This window comes from Babylonia areolata, chromosome 20, assembly GCF_041734735.1.
Source record: "Babylonia areolata isolate BAREFJ2019XMU chromosome 20, ASM4173473v1, whole genome shotgun sequence".
In the NCBI taxonomy this organism is placed as follows: Eukaryota; Metazoa; Mollusca; class Gastropoda; order Neogastropoda; family Buccinidae; genus Babylonia; species Babylonia areolata.
The window spans coordinates 21,843,813-21,868,812 of NC_134895.1; the positions used below are offsets into that span (position 1 = coordinate 21,843,813).

Here is a 25,000-nt window from a genome sequence, read left to right on the forward strand (position 1 = left end):
GTCTTCCGCCACCACCTCCACCCTAGCCACCACCACCACTGCCACCACCCCTACGGGTGGAGGAGGAGGAGGAGGAGGAGAGAGGAGCGCCGCGTCGTCTTCCTCAATGGCTCTGCTGGACCCACAGGCTGCTGCTGCTGCGGCGGCGGGGTCGGCTCTCCTCCCGTCCTCTTCCTCCTTCTCCAGGGGTTCCCCGCGAGACGTCTCCCCCAGGGTCAGTCCCAGGGTCAGTCCCAGGCTGGGGGGCATGGGCTTCGGGGGTTACATCTCGCGCGGAGGAGGAGGAGGAGTAGGAGGAGGAGTTGGAGGAGGAGTTGGAGGAGGAGTCGGAGGAGGAGTAGGAGGAGGTGAGGAGTACTCCGTCTTCCTGGCCCCCACCCCTTCGCCCCGGGAGTTGTCGCCGATGCTGGAGAGCATCCCTGACATCGGGACGTAGATTTTATGCACGCTGACAGCAACAGCACAATTACGACACCGGCCACAAAACCATTATGGAAACAGATCTCTATGTCTCTCTCTGTCTCTGTCTCTATGTCTCTGTCACGCACGCAACCCCCCGCCCCTCCCCCCCCCCACACACACACACGCACGCGCGCGCGCACACACACACACATACACATACCACCACCACCCCCTCCCCCCAAAAAAAAAGAATAGAGATGTGTGAAGAGAAAGATTCTCTCCCCTTCCTAATTGTTTGTAAGAAAGAAAGAGAGAGGGGGGGAGGGGGGTGCTGGAGGGGGAGCGATGGGTGGATTTGTTTGTGGGAACGCTGAATAAAGATAAAATTGAACAGCTGTGATGGTGGTCAGTGACATGACAGGCTGGGAGGGGGTGGTGGTTTGGGGGGGGGGGGGGGGGGGGCGAAAAAAAAGTGGTTGTTGCTTTGTGGGTAGTAGGTGAGTGTATTTGTATTTGTATTTCTTTTTATCACAACAGATTTTCTCTGTGTGAAATAGGGGCTGTTCTCCCCAGGGAGAGCGCGTCGCTACCGTACAGCGCCACCCTTTTTTTTTTTTTTTTTTTGTATTTTTTCCTGCGTGCATTTTATTTGTTTTTTCCTATCCAAGTGGATTTTTCTACAGAATTTTGCCAGGAAAAACCCATTTGTTGCCGTGGGTTCTTTTACGTGCGCTTAGTGCATGCTGCACACGGGACCTCGGTTTATCGTCTCATCCGAATGACTAGCGTCCAGACCACCACTCAAGGTCTAGTGGAGGGGGAGAAAATATCGGCGTCTGAGCCGTGATTCGAACCTGCGCGCTCCGATTTTCTCGCTTCCTAGGCGGACGCGTTACCTCTAGGCCATCACTCCACATGTGTGTGGAATCACCAGTCTGTGCGTGCAGTCTAAGCGTGGTTCTATGGAGAGGCTGACACCATGGGTTATTTTCTACTTTCTTTCTGGTGACCTATCGCGTTTAAATCTATCTATCTATCTATCTATCTATCGGTAGACACATATATAATTATGTATCAATTTCTGATACCTTTAAGGTTTACCTGATCACAATGTAGTCTTTTTCTTTCTCCTTACCATTGCTTCCTTCGTTTTGTGCATATGCATGTGCAAAGCATCTCTCTCTCTCTCTCTCTCTCTCTCTCTCTCTCTCTCTCTCTCTCTCTCCAGTCTGTTTTCATTTCTCTGTAAAGGTGAATTGGAAAGAATATGTATATTGTGTTAACGGTCTTTTTTTTTTTTTTTTTTTTTTTTTTGGTATCATTAAGTTGTGGTGCGTTTGAATATTTGGAATGTTAACTCTCTCTCTCTCTCTCTCTCTCTCTCTCTCTCTCTCTCAGTTTTCATTTCTTTGTAAAGGTGAATTGGAAAAAATATGTATGTTGTGTTAACGGTCTTGGTTTTTTTGTTTGTTTGTGTGTTGCTTTTTTTCGTATCATTAAGTTGTGATGTTTTGGAATGTTAACTCACTCACTCTCTCTCACGCATACACCATCGCCATATGTATATATATATATATATATGTGTGTGTGTGTGTGTGTGTAATATATATATATGTATTATATATATATGCATACACATATATGTATATATATCAATGGGCATAGTATATATAAGCAACAGAGGGGCAGGGAATCTGAGTAGGAGACAGAGAAAGGCAGACAGGAGAGACACACAGAGAAAGAGAGAGAGAGAGTCAGAGAGAGAGATAGAAACAGACAGACTGAAAGACAAAGACAGACAGACAAACAGACATCTAATGACATGTAGACAGACACACACACACACACACACACACACGCACGCACGCACACGCATATATATATATATATATATATATATATATATATATATAGACATACAGACAATGAAATAGAGGACACAGAGACAGACAGACAATGAAACAGAGGACACAGAGACAGACAGACAATGAAATAGAGGACACAGAGACAGACAGACAATGAAACAGAGAGACAGAGACAGACAGACAATGAAACAGAGGAGACAGAGACAGACAGACAATGAAATAGAGGACACAGAGACAGACAGACAATGAGACAGACACAGAGAGACAGACAATGAAATAGATGACACAGAGACAGAGAGAAACAAATATAATATTTGTTGTTGTTCGCATTACTGGACTAAAAATACAAAATTTACCAAACACTTTGAACTGAATTTCATTGAGAGAGAGAGAGAGAGAGAGAGAGAGAGAGAGAGAGAGAGAGAGAGAGAATGCGCGATTACATGGGCATTAAAAAAAATGTATGCTATGTGATAAAAATCCCATGAGTGATCAAAACCAATGTTTCAAAAAAGGGAAAAAAAAAGAAAAAGAAAAAAAAAAGAAAAAAAGAAATAAAGAAAGACAAGTAAGTCATAAGAAAACAAGTGTTTTTTAAGATAAAAACCCAAAACAGCATTCATCGATTCTTTTATTAGTTAAAAAAAAAAACACACACACAAACAAACCAGTAAATATTTACTCCATAGAAATATATGGCGTACCGTTGGTGTTTTCCTCCCCATCCCTATCCCCCTCCACCCCTACCACTTTTTTTTTTTTTTATTCTGAAATAATACAATATCCCTTGTACAATAATACGTTTCTGATTATGTTGCAGATGACTTCATGAGAATGCTATGAAATGGTTTCTGAACGAGAATGATTTTGTTTGTTTGTTTGTTTGTTTGTTTGCTCTTTGTTGTTTTCGTTGTTTTTTTCGTATGTGGAGTTTGATGTTTATTTTCAATTGAGGTAGCGTTTGTTACACTTTATTGGAAAGGTTGTGATTTTTTTGAATATGCAGAAAGTGTTGGCTTTTTTCCCCCTACAGTAATCGGAAATTTGTTAAATTGGAAAAGGTGGGCCAGAAGATCAGAATGTTTCTCACTCATATATATATATATATAATATATATATATATATATATATTATATTATATATATATATATATATATATATATATATATATATATATATCTGTCAAACTGAAGGACATGACTGAACATGATCAGAAGGTCTGTTCTTAAATATACATGTGATTTTCGTTTGTGATAAATACTATCGATGTTGTAATTCCTTGTAGATTAAACTTTAAATAAATCTTTTTGTTCGGTCTCTTGAAGATACGACCCAAAGCAGTATTCCCCAGTTTCTTTTTAAAGGTTAAAAATATTGATATTAAGAAACGCTTTTCATAAAGAAATATATCTGAAATATATTGGTGTTTTACTTTTCCCTCTTGTTTACTATAATATAATATATATATATATATATATATATATATATATATATATATATATAAAGTCCGTTGTACCGTTATATATTTTTCTGATGATGTTGTGTTCGTTTGATGTGCATTGGCAAATACATAGGAATAATAATTTTTCTTGGCTACAACAAAATCACTTTATAAGAATGTTGTGAAATGATTCCTGAATGAGAAATGATATTATTCCGTGCAGGGGAGGGTCTATAGTTGGGTTGTTTTTGTTTTTTTTTCATATCAGTAGTATAAGATTTGCTCACAATTCGGGAAGTTTTACAATTTATTGGAAAGGTTCTTTCATTAAATATGCAGAAAGTTTTTTTTTTGTTTTTTTTTGTTTTTACTTTCGAAACATATCGGAAAATTGTCAAACTCGGAAAGGTGGTTCAAATGATGAGAATGTTTCTTACTCATACCAAAAATCTGTCAAACTGAAGGATGTGATTCAAATGATCAGAATGTGTCTTCTAAATATATACATGTGATTTCGATTGTTAAAAAAAAAAAATTAAAAACAAACAAACTGATGCTGTTATTTTATATCTTTGTACCCTAATATGGGTTTAAATGGATTAAACGTTACTCCTTTTTTGTAAAACATTGTTTCTTGTGTGTGTGTGTGTTAGTGCATGCATATGTACCATGTGTTTGTGCGTGCGTGCGTGTGTATTAAAATTTTATTTAGAGGCTTGATTAAGGAACGTGCGTGTGAACAGACAATAATTTAAGCAACCATCCAACACACATCTCTTTACCGCCCCCCACCCCCTCCACACACACACACCTCAACAACAACACAACAACATAAACAACAACAACAACAAAAACAACTACAAAAACGAACGATAGTCCTTACCTCAGTTCACAGAGCGAAGCGTAGTTCGGCCGGTCATACTCGAGTCAGTTCACTTTAAAGTGGGTTCACACAACACACCGTCGGACACAACCAGTTGCCAGCAGAAGTGCAGCGACATAGCAAATCCTTCTTCCCCGTCATGTAGAGATGGCGAATGGCCTTCCAACACGGCGCACCGTCACACACACTCAGCTCCGACCACAACTTTGCCGTGAATATAATATACCCACTTTTTTTTTTTTAATTGTCTGGTGAAAAGGACTGAACTTGCGAACGCTTAAAAATAATTGCATGTCTTTTCCGTGGACACTTTATAGTCTGTCGAGGTAAAAGCTCGGTCAAAGCTAAACAACCTTTGTGTTCGAATAGATGAGACAAAGCTTTTATCACTTCAGCGACAGAATTAACAAGGCTTGATGGAGAGAAAAAAGTCGTCATTTCGGGTTTGACGATAAGTTGTTAAACCCAATTGTCTGGGCGTACATTTCCACGGTGTTTTGAACGCAAATTTTCTTCATGTGATTTTGCGCCCAAACAATGATCAGTAAAACTATGCATCAGTTATCTACCTTTCTGCACACGTAACGTGAAAATTCTCCATTCTAAATCCGCTTTCAAGTTTGATTCCAAGTTTTAAAACAAAACAAACAAAAAAACATGTTACCCACTAGGCAGGTTTACATGAGTTTCTTTTTTCGGCTTGATAGTTTTCACTGTAAACAGCAGACAGTTTTACTGTCTTCCAATGTCATGTAAAGGGTCTGTTGGTCCGTTAACTTGGAAATGTCTGAGCTGTTCGCATTCGAACAGTCTGAACAAAATTGGAGTTTGTCTGTCTTGCAAACAATACGGTGAAAGGCTTGACAGTGCCTACCCCGTTCCACGCAGCTTGCGTAAAACACGTGAATCACGTGAATTTGAACTCCGGCGCCAGCATCCCCCGTTGTGCTTGAGGCAAAGTGTTGAGTGCTGAGGTATTTGTGTAAGGCTGAGATCATATCAACTGCACACTGCTATTATATGTCTATGTCAACTTTTAGTATACTGTTTTGTCTGTCCAGTAACTGTAATTATTACTGCATGTGTGTATGGCTGTGATCGTTCATGTATGATTTACTCTAAATCACTTTTTATTGGTTTCTGTTGTTGTTGTTGTCTTCTGTGATTATTGATTGTAATGATGGTTCACATCTTAATATGGTTGTCTATATACATGTTGAATGACTGTGATTTTCTTGTGTTTTTTTTTTTCTGTTTTACACCACATATGAATTTCTCTTGTTGAGATAATAAAGTATTCTGTATTCTGTATATCAAGCCCAGCCGCTTGCTGACAGCAGATAACACCAGCAATTATTATTATTGTTATCGTTGCTATAAGTTTAGCCAACTGCACAGGGCCGTATCAGGACTGCCCAACTGCACAAATGTCCAACTGCGTTGTCACATGAAAACGTAATCAAGATAAGCCTACGAAACACAGTTCATAACATGATTATTATCTTAACCTTTTAGCTCCTCAGGGCAAATAAGATTTGGCTTTGCTCAGGTCGTCAGTCCTTCTGCATAATTTGTCATCCCCAGAGATGACAAAAAAAAAAAAACATAAAAAAAAAAAATCAACCAACCAAACACACAAAACAGCTTCAAAAAAAAAAAAAGAAAAAAAAAAAAAAGGCCATATCGGCAGATAACACTACAGAATGGACAGCTAGCGCCCATCCCAATGTTTAAAATCTTTATCGCCAGAACAAAACAGCACAGACAGTATATCGATATCTGCAGAAAAGCGAAAGAAAAAAGAAAGTATCAAAGCTTGCTCGACAAAAAAGAAAAAAGAAAAAAAAAGGGAACTGGACTGGGAAGGCAGAAAAAGAAAACAGTGAAGGTAGAAAAAAAGGCAAATATAATGAGAACAAATAAATAAAAATAGGTAATTTCTAGCACAGAATTTACATGCTATTTATTCTGTTTGTCGCGGAACTATCCAGCGGTCATATTGTTTCGTAAGCCATTATGCGTTTTCCCGCCATGGATGCCGGCGACTGGATAGGAATCAGCAACATCTAGCAGTGCCAACAGTCACCTTATATATATATATATATATATATATATATATATATATGTATGTATATATATATATATATATATATATATATATATATATATACATTTGTTCTTTCTCTGTCTCTGGACCTTTTTTCCAAAATAGCCTCCCTTCCCTGCCTCTTCCTTGTCTTCAGTTTCTCCAGTTTTAGAGTTATGCATGCGTGTGAATGACTGGTGCGAAAGCGCTTTGTTTATCCGCTGCCGATGTTTTCTCCCCCTCCGCTGGACCTTGAGTGGTGGTCTGGACGCTAATCATTCGGGTGAGACGATAAACCGAGGTCCCGTGTGCAGCATGCAGTTAACGCACGAAAAAGAACCCACGGAAACAAAAGGGTTGTTCCCTGCAAAATTCTGTAGAAAAATCCACTTGGATAGGAAAAACAAATAAAACTGCACGCAGGAAAAAATACAAAAAAAGGGGGTGGCGCTGTAGTGTAGCGACGCGCTCTCCCTGGAGAGAGCATCCCGAATTTCACACACAGAATCTGTTGTGATAAAAAGAAATACAAATACAAATATTCGGTTGTTTTATTTTGTTTTTTCCTTTCGTTCCCATAATTATTATTTATGTATGTACGCTTATATATATATATATTTTTTTTTTTTCTCAAGGCCTGACTAAGCGCGTTGGGTTACGCTGCTGGTCAGGCATCTGCTTGGCAGATGTGGTGTAGCGTATATGGATTTGTCCGAACGCAGTGACGCCTCCTTGAGCTACTGATACTGATACTGATCCCCCCCCCCCCCCCCTGTATGGAATGCGCCGAATGTTTCAAGCTGACAGACAGCAACTTGCTGTGTCTGACTGAAGTGTGTTGCTGTGTCAGGCTGCCGACAACTGACTTGTGTCAGCAACTGGTTGGGCTTTGTGCAAACTGTAATCAATGCTAGCCAGCGTGTGCAGCTTGATTAAATGATTTTTTTCTTTCTTTTTTTAATGTTTTTTTTTCACTCTACTCGGAAATATAATCATATGAAAAAGCAGACACAAATCACAGAAAAGTCTTGAAGAGTAATTGGAAAAACAAGCAACTGAACACATAATAATGCAGCGAAAAGAAATGGCAGAAAGAACGATAAAATAAAATAACAAAGCTAGAGGAAAATATAGCGGAAACATGAAGTGTGCCTTTCAGGTTAATTTTTGTCTCATAGTGTGATTTCTGAGGGAAAAAAAAGAGGATTTACGAGAACATGACGAAAACTTATGAAAAAAAGGGGACACTGAAAACAAATGCTAAATTACTTAATCTGCAAACTTTCACAAATGTTTGAAAATAGCAAGACATTGTCAACAGCATCTTCCAACGATCTTTCATGGAGGTTTTGTTATAGAGAAGGATTCAGATTCTCTGAACGGTGGGAGTAACACATCTTGTCAATGCAAACTGATATGTCAGCAACTGGTTGGGCTTAATACAAACGGTTGTCAATGCTGGCCAACGTGTGCAGCTTAATGCACGTGCAAGATGAGGATGAGGGGGTGTGGGTGGGGGTGAGGGGTGGTTGGCTGAAGGGTGTTGAAAATGCAGCGGGGGGGAGGGGAGCTGGTGGGGGTGGGGTGGGGGGGGGGAATGAGAAGAGAAGGGAAGAGAAAAATCCCTTTCAAGTCCCTCGAAGTAACAATCGATTGTATCCTTCTTGTCTTCTATAACCTGACGCTCAACATCACGCTCAATTTATATTTTTTAATTTTTGTTTGTTTGTTTTGTTTTGTTTTTACGTGACATGCTGAGTTTTCGAAGCGGACTGACTTTGATTGATTGATTGAGTGTTTGATTGATTGATATGGATATTTATAAAGCGCCTATCCTCGGTCGGAGACCAAGCTCTAAGCGCTTTACACACACGAAGTCATTTACACAACAGGCTGCCTACCTGGGTAGAGTCGACTGACGGCTGCCATTGGGCGCTCATCATTCGTTTCCTGTGTCATTCAATCAGATTTCAGGCACGCACACCTACACACTGAGACAAACATGTAACATTATTTAACATTTTACGTGCATGACCGTTTTGTTTATTTACCCCGCCAGGTAGGCAGCCATACTCCGTTTTTTGGGGTGTGCATGCTGGATATGTTCTTGTTTCCTTAACCCACCGAACGCTGACATGGATTACAGGATCTTTAACGTGCGTATTTGATCTTCTGCGGGGTTCAGGCACGGGCAGGTCTGCAGATATGTTGGCCTGGGAGATCGGAAAAATCTCCACCCTTTACCCACCAGGCGCCGTCACCGAGATTCGAACCCGGGACCCTCAGATTGAAAGTCCAACGCTGACCGTCAGAGAGAGAGAGAGAGAAAAAAAAGAAAGTATGCAAACATTGCCAAGAAGTGACTGTTCAGCACAGTCTAAATGCACTTTGTGCGTGCGTTGTTCGCTTCTTTGCTCTCCCTACCAGAACTCCCCCCAGGGTCTGTGTTAGAGACACTGCTGCATGGTGAAACGCCACTCCACAATCAAAGCCTCCCATCCATCTCTCACGGTTGGTTGTGTAGCCAGTCAGTGCCTGCAGGAGTTGAGGTAAGGTCTCCTTCCAGTTCACTCAGTGATGTAGTACTGGCTTCTTCGTCTTCTCCTTTCCTCCTCTCTCCCTGACCTGTATACCCTGGGGAGGGAGGACGGGGGGGGGGGGGGGGGGGGGGGGGGGGGGGGTGCTGGGGGGACGGGTTGATGGAAAGGTCACATGTCCTAGTCACGTGATCATACCCTGTGGAGTGACGGCCTGGAGGTAACGCGTCCGCCTTGGAAGCGAGAGAATCTGAGCGCGCTGGTTCGAATCACGGCTCAGCCACCGACATTTTCTCCCCCACCACTAGACCTTGAGTGGTGATCTGGACGCTAGTCATTCGGATGAGACGATAAACTGAGGTCCCGTGCGCACCATGCACTTAGCGCACGTAAAAGAACCCACGGCAACAAAAGGGTTGTACCTAGCAAAACTCTGTAGAAAAATCCACTTCGATTGGAAAAAACAAATAAAACTGCACGCAAGGAAAAAAAAAAAAAAAGAAAGAAAGAGAAAAGGGTGGTGCTGTAATGTAGCGACGCTCTCTCCTTGGGGAGAGCAGCCTGAATTCACATATAGAAATCTGTTGTGACAAAAAGAACAATACAATACAATACAATACAATACAATACCACTTCCTCTTCTTCACAGTGGACAGCAGCAGGTCTTCATCATAGCGTTTCGTGTGCTGTGTTGTGTTGTGGCTCTTCTTACAAGCGCTTCATCATTTGTGATGTGACCCGCAGTATAATAATAAGATACTGAGGGGTGTGTCTGACGTTTCTCATCTTTAGCTTGGATTTATTAATGCTGCTGCTGCTGCTGCTGCTGCTGCTGATGATGATGATGATTATAATGATGATATCATTATGATTGTTATAGTTAATATTGTTATTGTTATTACTCTCCTTTTTATCATCATCATCATTATTAATTTTTTTGTTAGTGTTATTATCATTATCATGATTATTATTGTCATTGTTATTGTAATATTTCATTTATCGGTTTATTATTACTGTAATTATTTGCGTGTATATATATATATATATATATATATATATATATATATATATCACTTTTGCCGTCAAAGTCCACGGCTAGCATGAATACAGAAAGATGTATGTGGAGTACAAGTGCATGCGGTAACTACTTAAATTTGCATCTTAGAGTGGTGTGTGTGTGTGTGTGTGTGTGTGTGTGTGTGTGTGGTGACTTGGTACACTGAGCTCTCTCGTCTTGGGAGCTGGTGATTCAGGGTGGGATTCACGGAAAGACTGGGATTTTTTCTCCACTTATCCTTGAATGGTGGTGACCTGGGTTCTAGTCTTTCGAATGGAGCATGTAGCACTTTGTGCATGTGAAGGGACATCTCGGTGAGTATGTGTGTGTGTGTGTGTGTGTGTGTGTGTGTGTGTGTGTTCTTTCTCTAATTTAACGTCTTTCCACTTTAAGTGATATTGGAGTGTGTGTGTGTGTGTGTGTGTGTGTGTGTGTGTTTTCGTGCCTGCGTGCGTGCATATATTTTCCAAGCGTGTATTGTGTGTGTGCGTGCTCGCGCATGGGCTTATGTGTGCATGTGTGTGAATATGTATGTGTGAGAGAGAGAGAGAGAGAGAGAGAGACACGCACGCACAGAAAGACAGACCGACAGACAGGGTCAGCTAGACAGTACAGATCACACAGGGAGCCTTCACAACACCTACCCACCCACCCGCCCACTCCACACCCCTCACCCCTACAACCACCACCACCACCACCTCCTCCTCCTCCAGCCACACACCCAACACAAGGTTTCAGCCGTGCTTCGTTTAATCAGTCCAGACTGACCACTGTTAATTAACGAACAAACAAAACCCCTCAATCTTCAAGACCTTTACTTTCAAAGCCTCAGTATCTTTCCGGAGTTCATATCTCAGTTGCTGAATCTCCCCTCTACACGGTTTAGCCTGAAAGAGTGAAGGTCGGTGTTGGGGGGGTGGAGGGGAGGGGGGGAGGTGAGGAGTAGAGAGAATGAAGGGAATCAGATCGAATCAAATCAAATCAAGGGAATCAGACCGAATCAAGTCATGTTTCTTATGATAGCTCAGCTGATCGCAGCTTGAAAGAGGAGTTCCTTTCAGGGCTGGAGAAAAAAAAATGACAAAACGTAGAACGAACGATAATAATAATAATAATAATAATAATGCTAAAGTAATAGTAATACTGATGATAATAATAATAATAACAACAACAATAATAATAGATATAATAAGAATAAGAATAATACTATAATAATATAAGAAGAATAATCTTATAATACCTGTCAATTTTGAAAATCGTCATCACCATCATTACCACGCACATTGAGAGAGAGAGAGAGAGAGAGAGATGGACAAAGGGGGGCAACTATATTAATAACTAACAGACTCAGCGATTATGTCCCTTGAGACACTGGGCAGGTCTGGTGCTGGAATGTTTTGTTTCTGTAAATAAGGATATCTATCTATCTTTTTTTTTTTAGTTGTTGTTGTTGTTGTTTTTAATATATATTAGGCTGTTTACGTTAGAAGAAAATACGAGTGATAGTGGGCAACAACAAAACAACAACAACAACAACAACAACAACAAAATAGGTAAATTAATAAATCAACCAATAAATTTTATACTGATAAAGCTGATTGAACAGGGCGCTTTCTGACAGACCAACAAAGTCTCTCTTCTAGCCATGACTCTCAACAACGACGCTTCTCTGATGAATCAACTGCAGGGGCGGGGGCTTGGGATGGGTGTGTGTGTGTGTGTGTGTGTGTGTGTTGGGGGGGGGGGTTCTTGCAGTCATCGCCAGGCTTCCAGTGACGTCGTCATCATCATCATCATCATCATCGACATCGTCGTCGACTGGGGAAACTTCTGCACAGTTCAGCAGCTGAATGCCGGACCTTTCCATCTGTCCCCGCAGGCGGCGCGAATGTCGTTGAGGGCATTGCAGTCAGCGGGCAGCCCGAACTGGCGGAAGTTGAGACATATGGTGAACGCCTCGATGGGCTGAGGGCCGCCCTTCACGACGCATTTCCTCGTTTTGGTCTGTGGACAGAATGAACGAACGAACGAATGAATGAATGAATAAATGAACGAACGAATGGTAGAGTCCGCCCTTGGTCTGTGGACAAAATGAACGAACGAACGAACGAATGAATGAATGAATAAATGAACGAACGAATGGTAGAGTCCGCCCTTGGTCTGTGGACAGAATGAATGAATGAACGAATGGTAGAGCCCGCCCTTCACAATGCATTTTCTCGTTTGGGTCTGTGGACAGAATGAATGAATGTACGAATGAATGAATGAATGAATAAACGAACGAATGGTAGAGTCCGCCCTTGGTCTGTGGACAGAATGAATGAATGAACGAATGGTAGAGCCCGCCCTTCACAATGCATTTTCTCGTTTAGTCTGTGGACAGAATGAATGAATGAATGAATGAACTGAATTCAATATAATGAATGAATGAACAAATGGTCGAGTCCACCTTTCACATTGCATTTTCTCGTTTTGGTCTGTGGACAGAATGAATGAATGAATGAATGAAAGATCGAATGAATGAATAAAACAAATGGGTAGACGTCGAGCCCGCCACACCAACTCAAAAACCTACCCGACCACCCCCCACCCCCATCCCCACCCCCTCCTCCCCACCCCCTTACCCCCCCACCCCCACCCCCCCCAACACCCCCAATCCCCCCCCCCCTCTCGCAGAACGGAGTACTGGAAATACTCTTTACTTCCCACAAACCATCCCGGAGTGGAATTTGCCGCCAGACATTGCAGAAGCCGTGCACTCTCGGCAGAGACATTCCAGCATCAAATCTGAACAAACAACAACAACAACAACAACAAAACAAAACAAAACCAAAACAAAAACAAAAACAAAAATTCCGGAATGTTCCCCCTTAAGAGTGAAATAATCTTCAACAAGATGAAGGTGTTCACCCGAAGGAAGAAGAAGAAAAAGAAGAAGAAGACGTCGAAGGAGAAGAAGAAGAAAAAGGAGGAGCAGGAGGAGGAAAAGAAGAAGAAGAAGAAGAAGAAGAAGAATGCATTCTTCTTCTGCGTTCACTCGTATGCACACGAGTGGGCTTTTACGTGTATGACCGTTTTTACCCCGCCATGTAGGCAGCCATACTCCGTTTTCGGGGGTGTGCATGCTGGGTATGTTCTTGTTTCCATAACCCACCGAACGCTGACATGGATTACAGGATCTTTAACGTGCGTATTTGATTTTCTGCTTGCATATACACACGAAGGGGGTTCAGGCACTAGCAGGTCTGCACATATGTTGACCTGGGAGATCGTAAAAATCTCCACCCTTTACCCACCAGGCGCCGTCACCGTGATTCGAACCCGGGACCCTCAGATTGAAAGTCCAACGCTTTAACCACTCGGCTATTGCGCCCGTCTAAAGTTTCAGTTCAGATTCAGTTTCTCGAGGAGGCGACACTTTGTTCGGACAAATCCATTATTCACGCCACACCGCATCTTTCGCTAGGCATATATACTTGACCAGCAGCATAAGCATAACCCAACGCGCTTAGTCAGGTCTTGTGTGCATACATGCATATTTTTTGTGTACCTATCAGAGTGGATTTCTTTTTTTTTTATAGAATTGTACCCGAGGACAAAAACGCTTGTTGCCATGGGTTGTCATGGGTTCTTCCTTTCTTTTCTTTTTCTTTCTTTCTTTTTTTTTTTTTTTTTTTTTTAGTGCGCCAAGTGGCAGACAGACAGACAGACAGAAACACAGAGCGAGAGGAGAAGAGAAAGAGAGAGAGGGAGAGAGAAGGACAAGCAGGCCAGGAGAGAGAGGCAGACCAGAGACAGACAGAGCGAGAGGGGAGGTGAAAGAGAGTGAGAGAGAGATGGAGAGAGGGAGCGAGAAGGGAGGAGAAAGAGAGAGGGAGGGAGAGAGAGAGAGAGACGGACAAACAGGCCAAGAGAAAAGGGTAGACAGAAAGACAGACGGACAGACAGACAGAGCGAGGGAAGAGGAGAAAGAGAGAGAGAGAGAGAGAGAGGGACAAACAGGCCAAGAGAGAGAGGCAGACAGATAGACAGACAGACAGACAGACAGAGTGAGAGGAGAGGAGAGAAAAAGAGAGAGATGGAGAGACAGACAGACGGACGGACAGACAGACAGACTTAGAGACAGAGAGAGAGACAGAGAGGGGAGGAGGGAGTAAAAAGAAAGACATACGTAAGCTAAGACAAAAGGCACACACACACACACACACACACACACACACACACACACACACACACACACACACACACACACACACACACAATTATATAAACGGGAGACGCAGAGAGTCTTGAACAGTAACAACACAGCCCACCAGACAAGACAGACTCACATTTGTCAAAATTGGGGCGCAGAATCTCACGTCTGCGACCTTGTTCTGCGAGTTCTTGAACGCTTGCATGGCTGCTACACATTCCAATTCCTTGGGATTTCCTCTGTGGTAAGGTGAGATACGATAAGATAAGTCTCGCTGTTGTTAAGACAAGACAAGACAAGACAAGACAAGACAAGATAAAATAAACCTCGCTGTTGTTAAGACAAGACAGAATAAGATACGTCTTGCTGTTGTTCAGACAAGACAAGACAACACAGGATAAGACAAGTCTCGCTGTTGTTAACAAAAGACAAGACAGGATAAGACAAGTTTCGCTGTTGTTAACAGAAGACAAGACAAGACAAGACAGGATAAAATAAACCTCGCTGTCGTTAAGACAACACAGGATAAGATAAGTCTTGCTGTTGGTAGGACAAGACAAGACAAGACAGAATAAAATAAACCTCGCTGTTGTTAAGACAAGACAAGACAGGATAAGACAAGTCTCGCTGTTGTTAACACAAGACAAGACAAGACAACACAGGCTAAGATAAATCCCGCTGATGTTCAGACAAGACAAGACAAGACAACACAGAATAAGATAAGTCTCGCTGTTGTTTAGACAAGACAAGACGAGTCAGGATAAAAGATAAGTCCAGCCGTTCTTAAGATGAGAGAATATAAGATTAGTCTCGCTTTTGTTAAGACAAGACAAGACAAACCTCGCTGTCGTTAAGACAAAACAAGATAAGTCATGTTGTTGTTAAGATAAACTAAGATCAGCTGCGGTCTTGTTAAGATAACACAGATTCTGGTTAGTCCCGCTGCTGTGATGGAGTCTCCCGTCGGACCGACGGACGAGAAGGCAGGCAAGCTTATCTGTCGGTGTGTGTCCTCATATGGGAGAAGAGGCCGATTCTGGATGCGCAGCACTTCCCGCAGGTGTTGAAAGGGAACACGTCTCCAGAAGTTGAGCCCTGCTTCCTTCGCTCACGCTTCTCCTCAATGGCCAGCGTTCTCTTGTTCTCAAACGTCTTTATGCCACAAGAGCACAGCATCCTCCAGCGAGAGCGGTCAAGGGCATCAGTTTCCCAGGAAGCGAAGTCTATGCCACAGGCTATGAGGTTTGTCTTCAAGGTGTCCTTGAAGCGCTTGTGGTAGTGTTAGGATAAAATGATAATGAACAAACGAGTGAATGATAACTGGATGAATAAATGAATGACTGATTGAACAAGTAAATAACTGAACAATGGAGCAAACGATTGAATTTATTAAATACATAAGTGAATCCGTCAGTTATTGAGTGAATGACCAATTAATCGAACAAACAAACAAATGAATGAATGAATGAATGAATAAACGACTGAGCAAACTAACCAATGCATGATTGTGATGATTGTGTGAGTAAACTTATGAGTGAATCAACAATTAAACGAACGAAAGACCGAATGAATGAGCGAGTGAATGAATGAATGAATGAATGAATATACGATGGAGAAACAAACGAATGGATAGATACATAAGTGAATTCACCAGTAAATAAACGATTAAAAGACGAACGAATGAACGAACGAACAAATGAGTGATTGAACAAATGAATGAATGAATGAATGAATGAAGAAACGCACGAATAAAAGAATGGGTGAATGAACGAACGGATGGGTGAAAGAATGAATGAATGAATGGATGAATGAATGAAAGAAATAATGAATGAATGAATGAATGAAAAACAAACGAATGAACGAATAGATGAATGAATGAGTAAAAGACAGAATACGGAACGAACAAAGGAACAAACCGAGAGACAAAACACATGAATAGAGAGAGAGAGAGAGAGAAAGAGAGAGACAGAGACAGACAGAGAAAGAGACAGATAAAAGGAAAGAGAACAGAGCGAGGGAAAGGGATGGCGGGTGACTGAGAGAGCCTTGAGAAAAAAAAGTAGCGAACAACAGACAGACATCTTCATCTCCACATCTATCACCTACCACGAAGAATAAAAAGATACAACAAATCAGCAACTTCAAAACAGACGGATCAAAGCATACACGCACTCACGCACACACATACACACACACGCACGCACGCACACACACACACACACACACACACACATCCGCGCTCGCGACAAATGAGTAGCCGAAGCATACAGACACTCTCGCTCACACTCTCTCTCCCCCCCCCCTTCCCCCCCACTCCCTGCCTCCCACCACACAAGCAGGAGGTCGAAGCTGATAGAGGTTGAGTGCCACGTCAACCCTGCAGAAGGAGACAGAAATTCTTCTTCTTTATAGTAGTAGTAGTAGTAGTAGTTAGTAGCAGCAGTAGTAGTAGTAGTGGGAGTAGTAAATCATTATCATTACTATACTATTATATCATCATCATCATCATCATAACAATTATAATCAAAACAATCATAACTATCTGTATTTTGTATTTGTATTTCTTTTTATCACAACAGATTTTTCTGCGTGAAATTCGGGCTGCTCTCCCCAGGGAGAGCGCGTAGCTACACTACAACGCCACTCTTTTTCTTTTCTTTTTTGTATTTTTTCCTGCGTGCAGTTTTATTTGTTTTTTCCTATCGAAGTAGGTTTTTCTGCAGAATTTTGCCAATAACAACCCTTTTGTTGCCGTGGGTTCTTTTACGTGCGCTAAGTGCGTGCCTCACACGGGACCTCGGGTTATCCGAAAGACTAGCGTCCAGACCATCACTCAAGGTCTAGTGGAGGGGGAGAAAATATCGGCGGCTGAGCTGTGATTAGCTCAGATTCGCTCGCTTCCTAGGCGGACTCGTTACCTCTAGGCCATCACTCCACCTAATAAACAAGAGACTGTTGCGAGCGAGCTTCTTAATTAGCTATTCTACCACCTTCCGCCTGAAAAAAAAAATCAGACCAAAAACCAATGATACCCATAACCAAAATCATCATCATCATCAACAACAACAAAAAAAACAAACAACCAACAAAAACAACCCCAAAAACAAACAAACAAACAAAAGAACCCAACAACAACAACAACAAAAAAGCCCCAACAACTACTGACTGTTGCGGGGCCATTTCGCTGAGGATGTCGAAGATGACCGCCTCGTCTCTGTTCCTCAGTCCCAGCTCTTTGGCCCTCCGGTTGTACAGCTGTCTGTCGTCCTTATCCGTGCCACACAGGGAGTGGGGGTAGTGACCGTAGCCGGTGACAAACTGACCACAGTGAGGGGGGGGGGGGGGGGGGGGGGGGGGGGGGGGGGATGGCGGAGTTACTAACACATTGCCACAGTACACACACACACACACACACACACACAGACAGAAAGACAGACAGAAACGCGCTCGCGCGCGCGCATATATACACACACACACACACGCGCGCGCGCGCGCTCAGAAAAACAGACACGCACACACACATACACACCCGCACGCGCATACATACATACACACACACGCACACACACATACACACACGCGCGCGCGCGCTACAGAAAAACAGACACGCACACATACATACATACACACACGAGTACAGACAGACAGACGGAAAGATAGACAAAAACGCGCTCGCGCACGCACACACACACACACACACACACACACACAGAAAAACAGACACTCACACACACACACATACACACACGCACGCGCACGCACGCGCGCACACACACACACACGTGCGTACACAGACACACATAGACACAGACACACACGCGCGCATACAGACAAACACACACACACACACACACACACACACACACACACACACACACACACACACACACACACACACACACACACACACACACACACACACACACACACACACAGTTTGCTTTAAACGGTATCTGGCTTTCAAACATGCCACATCAACAACACACGGACATGGAACATAAAACACAGACACAAACACGCGAGCGCGTGAATATGAATTTACTGCCATGATGGCCCTCAAAGACCAGGGGACCATCAACTGTGTCATCATACATACACGTACATACACACATGCATGCAAAGAGCACCACCACCGCTTCTTCAGTTTCAGTTTGTCAAGGAGGCGTTACTGCCTCCGCACAAATCCATATACGCTACACCACATCTGCTAGGAGGCAGATATCCCTGACAGCAGCATTTCCCGGCGCGCTGGTAAGTCCTTGAGTGCATGCACGTGTATCTATGTACCTGTGGAAAGAGGTCATTTTCCGTCTTCGGCCCAGCAACTTGGAATTCTCTGCCTATTGCTCTCAGACAAACAACTCATCTGTCTACTTTTAAAGCAAATCTTAAAACTTATCTCTTTAAAAAAAAATACTTGTCATAACTCAACTAGTGCTGTTGTTCCAGGCCCATGGCAATGTGAGTGTGTGTGATGGGAGAGTAGAGAGAATGGGGGTGGGTAGATGGATGGTGGTGGTGTGATTCGAAAGGGAGAAAGACTGCCGATTTTTTTTTTTTTTTAACCCCTTTTACCTTTTCTATCCAAAACTTTATTTCACAATTTTTACAAAATCTATGGCATGCAAATTACAATTATGCTCTTTTTATTTTTATTTTTTACATATATGTATTTTAAGTGAAAATTGCTGTTATCTCAGCCATTTAATCATATGTGTATCTGTGTGTGTGTGTGTGTGTGTGAGTGTGAGTGTTGGAGTGTAACAGTTATAGTATTGAGAATATGTTACTTTGTGAGTTTTATGCATTGTGTTTTTATAATATTAATGATTCTGTTTTATGTTTCTACTACTTTTTATATGCTTTCTTGTTTCACTTTAGGTACTGGATTGCACAGCTCTTAGAGCTTGCTTATGCTTGTATTATAGCGCTGTATAAAAATGAAACATTATCATTATTATTATTATTACCTATCAGAATTGATTTTATTTTTGCAGAATTTTGCCAGAGGACAAGACATTTGTTGCCATGGGTTCTTTTTCAGTGCACCAAACGCTTGCAGCACACGGTACCTCGGTTGGTCATATCATCCGAATAACTAGACGCTCAGTTTGATTTTTTCAGTCAAACTTTGAGAGAAAAGGAGAGAGCGGGATTCGAACCCAGACCCTCACGGACACTGTACTGGCGGAAGAGCGTCTTTACATCAGCAGCCGTGGCGAAGTGGTTTGCGTCGCGGAATTACGGCTGGGAGGACGTGGGTTTGATTCCGAGCAAAGGTGGGTTTGTTGGGTTTTTTTCCGGCCCGCGGCTGGTTCCTACCCAGAGTTGAGTACGCTATGGGCTTAAAGTCTTAACTCCCGAGAGCAAGGTTTCGGTTGCGCATGCGCACTAGAGCCTATCCATAAAAGGGAAAGGGGCGGAGTTTATCTATAAAAAGCGCGAGCACGTGTCCGGTAGGTTAGTAGATCGTCATATTTCTCTCCGTTTGCATGTTTTACAAACAATGTGGTCGTTTACGGTTGCCAACGTCGAGGGGCTGTCTGCATGCTTTCCAATTCTCACCGGACAGTACCACGTGCTGGTGCTATTTTTATCTGACAGACACGTCTAGCGCAAACACAAACGGCTCTAGCTCCGCCCCTTTTCTCTGCATTCAAATTTTGTATTACGTGTAGCTGACACATTTTGTACTTTCCAAAGTCAATTCAGGTCTAGATTGGAAGCTGCTAGGCAAATCTCGCTCTCTGCCATAAATGAAGCCAAACCGTAGCTTTATTAGGCTTTTATTTTGAATAAACCTTCACCGACGTCACAGTGTCAGACTCTGGTGAGAAACTGGCTTGATTCAAATCGCCCGCCATTTATAGTCCGGTTCAGGCTTTAAATGGGGAGACTGGGACCACACAGTCGAGTATCATTCACTTCATGGATGCGTCATTGGGTGTGTTGCTCTGTCCTGACAAACACTGCAAGTGTCTGTATCTCTCGTGCCTGGTTGACGCTGGGGTTATCATTATGACAGGGGGATGGGTGGGAGTGAAGACGCTCACTCAGTCTGGCTCCGCGTCGAAACCATTATTGTCGCCAGTAGGGGCCTTAGTAAGTGATGTTCCTTAAAAGCACGTTAAACCAGAACAGGCATTATTACTGAACACCTCCGAACTGACTCAGCAGCGGTGCAGGGTCTTCTCTGGTGTGTGGCCTCCTGACGACCTAACATCGATGGTTTCCTGTGGACTCCCGGCGCTGGGACTGCAACAAAGGAAACCCTGGCGTGGCCGCTGTGTAGAGGTCTCGGAATGAGCGGCGTTGGTTGGGAGTAATGTCACTGAAACGGTGCAGATTGATGGGACAGGAAAACAAAACAAAACAAAAACAAAACAACACCCCCTTCACCCCCCAGCCTCCCAAACAAAAACCCCCCCCCCCCCCGAAAAAAAAACCCACAAAAAAAACACCACCACCCCCCTCCCCCCAAAACAAAACCAACAACAGCAACCCAATAACTCACTAAAAAACCAAACCAAAACCAAACATAAAAACAAAACAAAACAAAACAAAAAAAACAACAACAAAAAAAACAAAAACAAAAAAACAAAAAAAAAACGAGCGTCTTAACCATTCAACCACCTTGCTCCATCGCTTTCTCCATCCCCATGCTTCCTCCTACTACTCACGCTCATGTCGGAGGGCGCCATGATGCTGACGCCGGGAAGCAGAGGCTGGCGGTGACGGGTGCGGTCGTAGGCCCGGTACTTGATGCGGGTGCCACACTCGGGTACCCAGAGCACGGCGAAGTTGTTGTCCTTGTCGAAGGTGGGGAAGACGTCCACGCCGTTGATGGTCTCATGCAGGCTGAAGCCCCATAGTGTGCGGGTCTTGTTCACGTTGGACAGGAACTGACATGACAAGAGACAAGGACAAGGAGATGGACGTCACTTGCATTGTATTGTTTTTGTTGTTGTTCTTGTTATTTTTTACTTTATTTATTTTATTTTATTTCATTTTTATTGTGTGGTTTTTTTTATATTCATTTATTCTATTTATTTTATTTTATTTATTCATTCTATTTATTTTATATTTTATTTATTCATTTATTTTTCTAAATTTTTGTTATTTTTACTTTATTTATTTAAGAACACGAGGGATGATGATACAAATTACGCAAGGTGCGTGACAGTAAAGAACACGGGAAAGACCGCTGAAACCCGCTTCAAGGCCTGTAAGTTTCCCTTGGAGCCTTGAGAAGAAGAATTTCCCCTCCTCGAGTGGGGGAAACCCTTGTTGCCAGTGGCGTTTGAGGAGGTGCGTCTTCTGGACTTTGGGACCGGAAACGCCAGTCCCGCAAAGAGAGGGGATGAGACCTGTCATCTGCCATTTGGTTGCTTATCTAGTTAGTTTGTTTTAGTTACTTTGTTAATGGTCAACGCTATCATACAAGAACGAGGGAAAAAAAAAGAACAAAAAAAAGAACACAAGAATAAAAAGAAAAGAACCCACAACAAAAAGAAAAAAACAACAACAGATTTCACCACACACACACACACACGCGCGCACACACACACACACACACACACACACACACACACACACACACACACACACAAAGACACACAAAGACACACACACACAAAGACGCACACACACACACAAACACACACACACACACACAGCCAACAACCCCCCCCCCCCCCAAACACACACAGACACACACACCCCGCCCCCTCCACCTCCCCCCCACATTCCCCCAGTCCCCTCCCCTCCACCCACCCACACACACATAACCACCTCCCTCCCCAGTCCCTTCCCCCCCCCCCCACACACACACACACACACACACACACACACACACAAACAAAACAAAACCAACCTGAAAAATCTGATCGTCGCTGACGCCGAACTTTTTGATCTCGAACTGTTCGTGGACCTGCTGACCGCTGTCAGTAATGCCCAGGGAGATGTGCACACTGCGAACATAGTACTGACCCAGGTTCAGCTCGTTGGTGGCATACACCTCCACGGAGCAGTAGGCGTGAGGGGTGGCGGCGGTCCGGTGGTCAGTCACGAACCTTTGATGGGACAGAGAGAGAGAGAGAGAGACTCGAACCTCAGTTCTGTTCATTATGCTCAAGGGGAGAGCAAGGGGGCTTGTCGGTGAGGGGCGGGGAGGGGGGAGTGAGGTGCGTGAAATTGAACTGCGTGGTGGTGATGATGGTTGTGGTGATAATGCAGGTGGTAGTGGTGGTGGTGGTGGTGATGATGGTAGTAGTGATATAGTGGTGGTGGTGATGACGGTTGTGGTGATAATGCAGGTGGTAGTGGTGGTGGTGGTGGTGGTGATGGTTGTGGTGATAATGCAGGTGGTAGTGGTGGTGGTGGTGGTGATGACGGTAGTAGTGATATAGTGGTGGTGGTGGTGGTGGTGGTGGTGATGGTTGTGGTGATAATGCAGGTGGTAGTGGTGGTGGTGGTGGTGATGACGGTAGTAGTGATATAGTGGTGGTGGTGGTGTGGTGGTGGTGGTGGTGATGATGGTTGTGGTGATAATGCAGGTGGTAGTGGTGGTGGTGGTGGTGATGACGGTAGTAGTGATATAGTGGTGGTGGTGGTGGTGGTGATGGTTTTGGTGATAATGCAGGTGGCAGTGGCGGTGGTGGTGGTGGTGGTGGTGATGATGGTTGTGGTGATAATGCAGGTGGTAGTGGTGGTGGTGGTGGTGATGACGGTAGTAGTGATATAGTGGTGGTGGTGGTGGTGGTGATGGTTGTGGTGATAATGCAGGTGGTAGTGGTGGTGGTGATGACGGTAGTAGTGATATAGTGGTGGTGGTGGTGGTGGTGATGGTTTTGGTGATAATGCAGGTGGCAGTGGTAGTGGTGGTGGTGGTGGTGGTGACGGTAGTAGTGATATAGTGGTGGTGGTGATGATGATGGTTGTGGTGATAATGCAGGTGGTAGTGGTGGTGGTGGTGGTGGTGGTGGTGATGGTTATGGTAGTGGTGGTGCCAGTGGTGATTAATGTATTGTATTGTATTGTATTGTATTGTATTACTATTTTTGTCACAACAGATTTCTCTGTCCTAAATTCGGGCTGCTCTCCTCAGGGAGAGCGCGTTGCTACATTGAGAGCGCCACCCATTTTTTTCCCTGCCTGCAGTTTTTTTTGTTTTTTTGTTGTTGTTTTGTTGTTTTTTTTAATATGTTTTCCTATTGAAGTGGATTCTTCTGCAGAATTTTGCCAGGTACAACCCTTTTGTTGCTGAGGGTTCTTTTACGTGCGCTAAGTGCATGTTGCACACGGGACCTCGGTTTATTGTCTCATCCGAATGACTATGATTATGACGAAGGTGGTGATGAAAACGGTGTTGTTGGTGGTGGTGATAGCGGTGGTGATGCTGATAATAGAAGCGTCCTTGATAATGGTGGTGGTGGTGGTGGCGGTGGTGATTATGGTGATAGTGTTGGTAGTGATGGTGTGATGGTACATGATGATGATGATGATGATGATGATGATGATGGCAGTAATTGTGGTCATAAACTCATTCAGAAGGTACACTGCTGGTCTTGTACTTAATTCTGTGCGACACAGGGAGCCAATGAAAATGTTGAAAGAAAGATAGAAGTGAGGGCAAGTCGGGCGGCAGAGGTGGGTTTTTTTTTTTGTTTGTTTGTTTTTTGGGGGGGGGGGGATTTGCTGCCCCAGCATCTCCACCGTTTCAGTGACATTACTCCCATGCCGCTCATTCCGAGTCCCTCGTACACGGCCACACCCGTGATCGTCCGTCACAGCCCCTGTGTGTCGGCAGTCCGCAGCGTACCATCGATGTTAGGTCGCCAGGAAGCCACACACCAGAGGGAGACCCTGCACTGCCGCTAAGGCACTTCGGTGGTGTTCAGTGATAATGCCTCTTTTGATTTAACGTACTTTAGACACCACCTACTAAGCACCGCCCCCTCCCCATCACCCCTCTCCCCCTCCACCCCCCCCCCAATCCCCCCCACCCCGTTCCCCAACTGACGACAATAATAGGCGGCAGAGTTCTGTATGCGCTGAAGGGAATGAATGGAAGAAACAGGCAAACCAGACTAGAGAGAGTTGTATTTGAATTTGTATTCATCATTTTTGTCACAACAGATTTCTCTGTGTGAAATTCGGGGTGCTTTCCCCAGGGAGAGCGCGTCGCTACACTGAGAGCTGCATTTTTTTTCCTGCCTGCAGTCTTATTTGTTTTTCCTATCAAAGTGGATTTTTTTTTTTTTTTTTTTTTAGTGAATTTTGCCTTTTGTTGTCGTGGGCTCTTTTACGTGCGCTAAATGCATACTGCACGTCTCATCGTTTCATCCGAATGACTAGCGTCCAGACCACTACTCAAGGTCTAGTGGAGGGGGAGAAAATATTGACGACTGTACCGTGATTCGAACCATCGCGCTCAGATTCTCTCGCTTCCTAGGAGGATGCGTTACCCCTAGGCCATCACTCCACCTAATAAACAACAGACTGTTGCGGTAATGAAGGCATGAAAGATGGAGAG

General features: G+C 43.6%; 2 protein-coding genes across 2 annotated transcripts in view; one reads left to right on the forward strand and one right to left on the reverse strand.

Moving 5' to 3' along the window:
• The window catches only part of LOC143295289 (uncharacterized), a 34,965-nt gene extending 34,398 nt beyond the window's left edge, over positions 1 to 567 (forward strand). Inside the window, exon 3 of the mRNA XM_076606909.1 lies at positions 1 to 567. This exon is cut by the window's left edge and continues 469 nt beyond it. Coding sequence (XP_076463024.1) covers positions 1 to 436 — 436 coding nt within the window. The 3' untranslated portion in view covers positions 437 to 567.
• Positions 568 to 11,485: 10,918 nt separating this feature from the next.
• LOC143294951 (uncharacterized) overlaps positions 11,486 to 25,000 on the reverse strand; it is a 71,394-nt gene continuing 57,879 nt past the window's right edge. The window contains exons 5-9 of the mRNA XM_076606471.1: positions 22,340 to 22,538; positions 21,147 to 21,368; positions 17,633 to 17,784; positions 14,603 to 14,705; positions 11,486 to 12,275 (exon numbers count right to left, since the gene is read on the reverse strand). Coding sequence (XP_076462586.1) covers positions 12,111 to 12,275; positions 14,603 to 14,705; positions 17,633 to 17,784; positions 21,147 to 21,368; positions 22,340 to 22,538 — 841 coding nt within the window. The 3' untranslated portion in view covers positions 11,486 to 12,110. The remainder of the gene's footprint in view (positions 12,276 to 14,602; positions 14,706 to 17,632; positions 17,785 to 21,146; positions 21,369 to 22,339; positions 22,539 to 25,000) is intronic.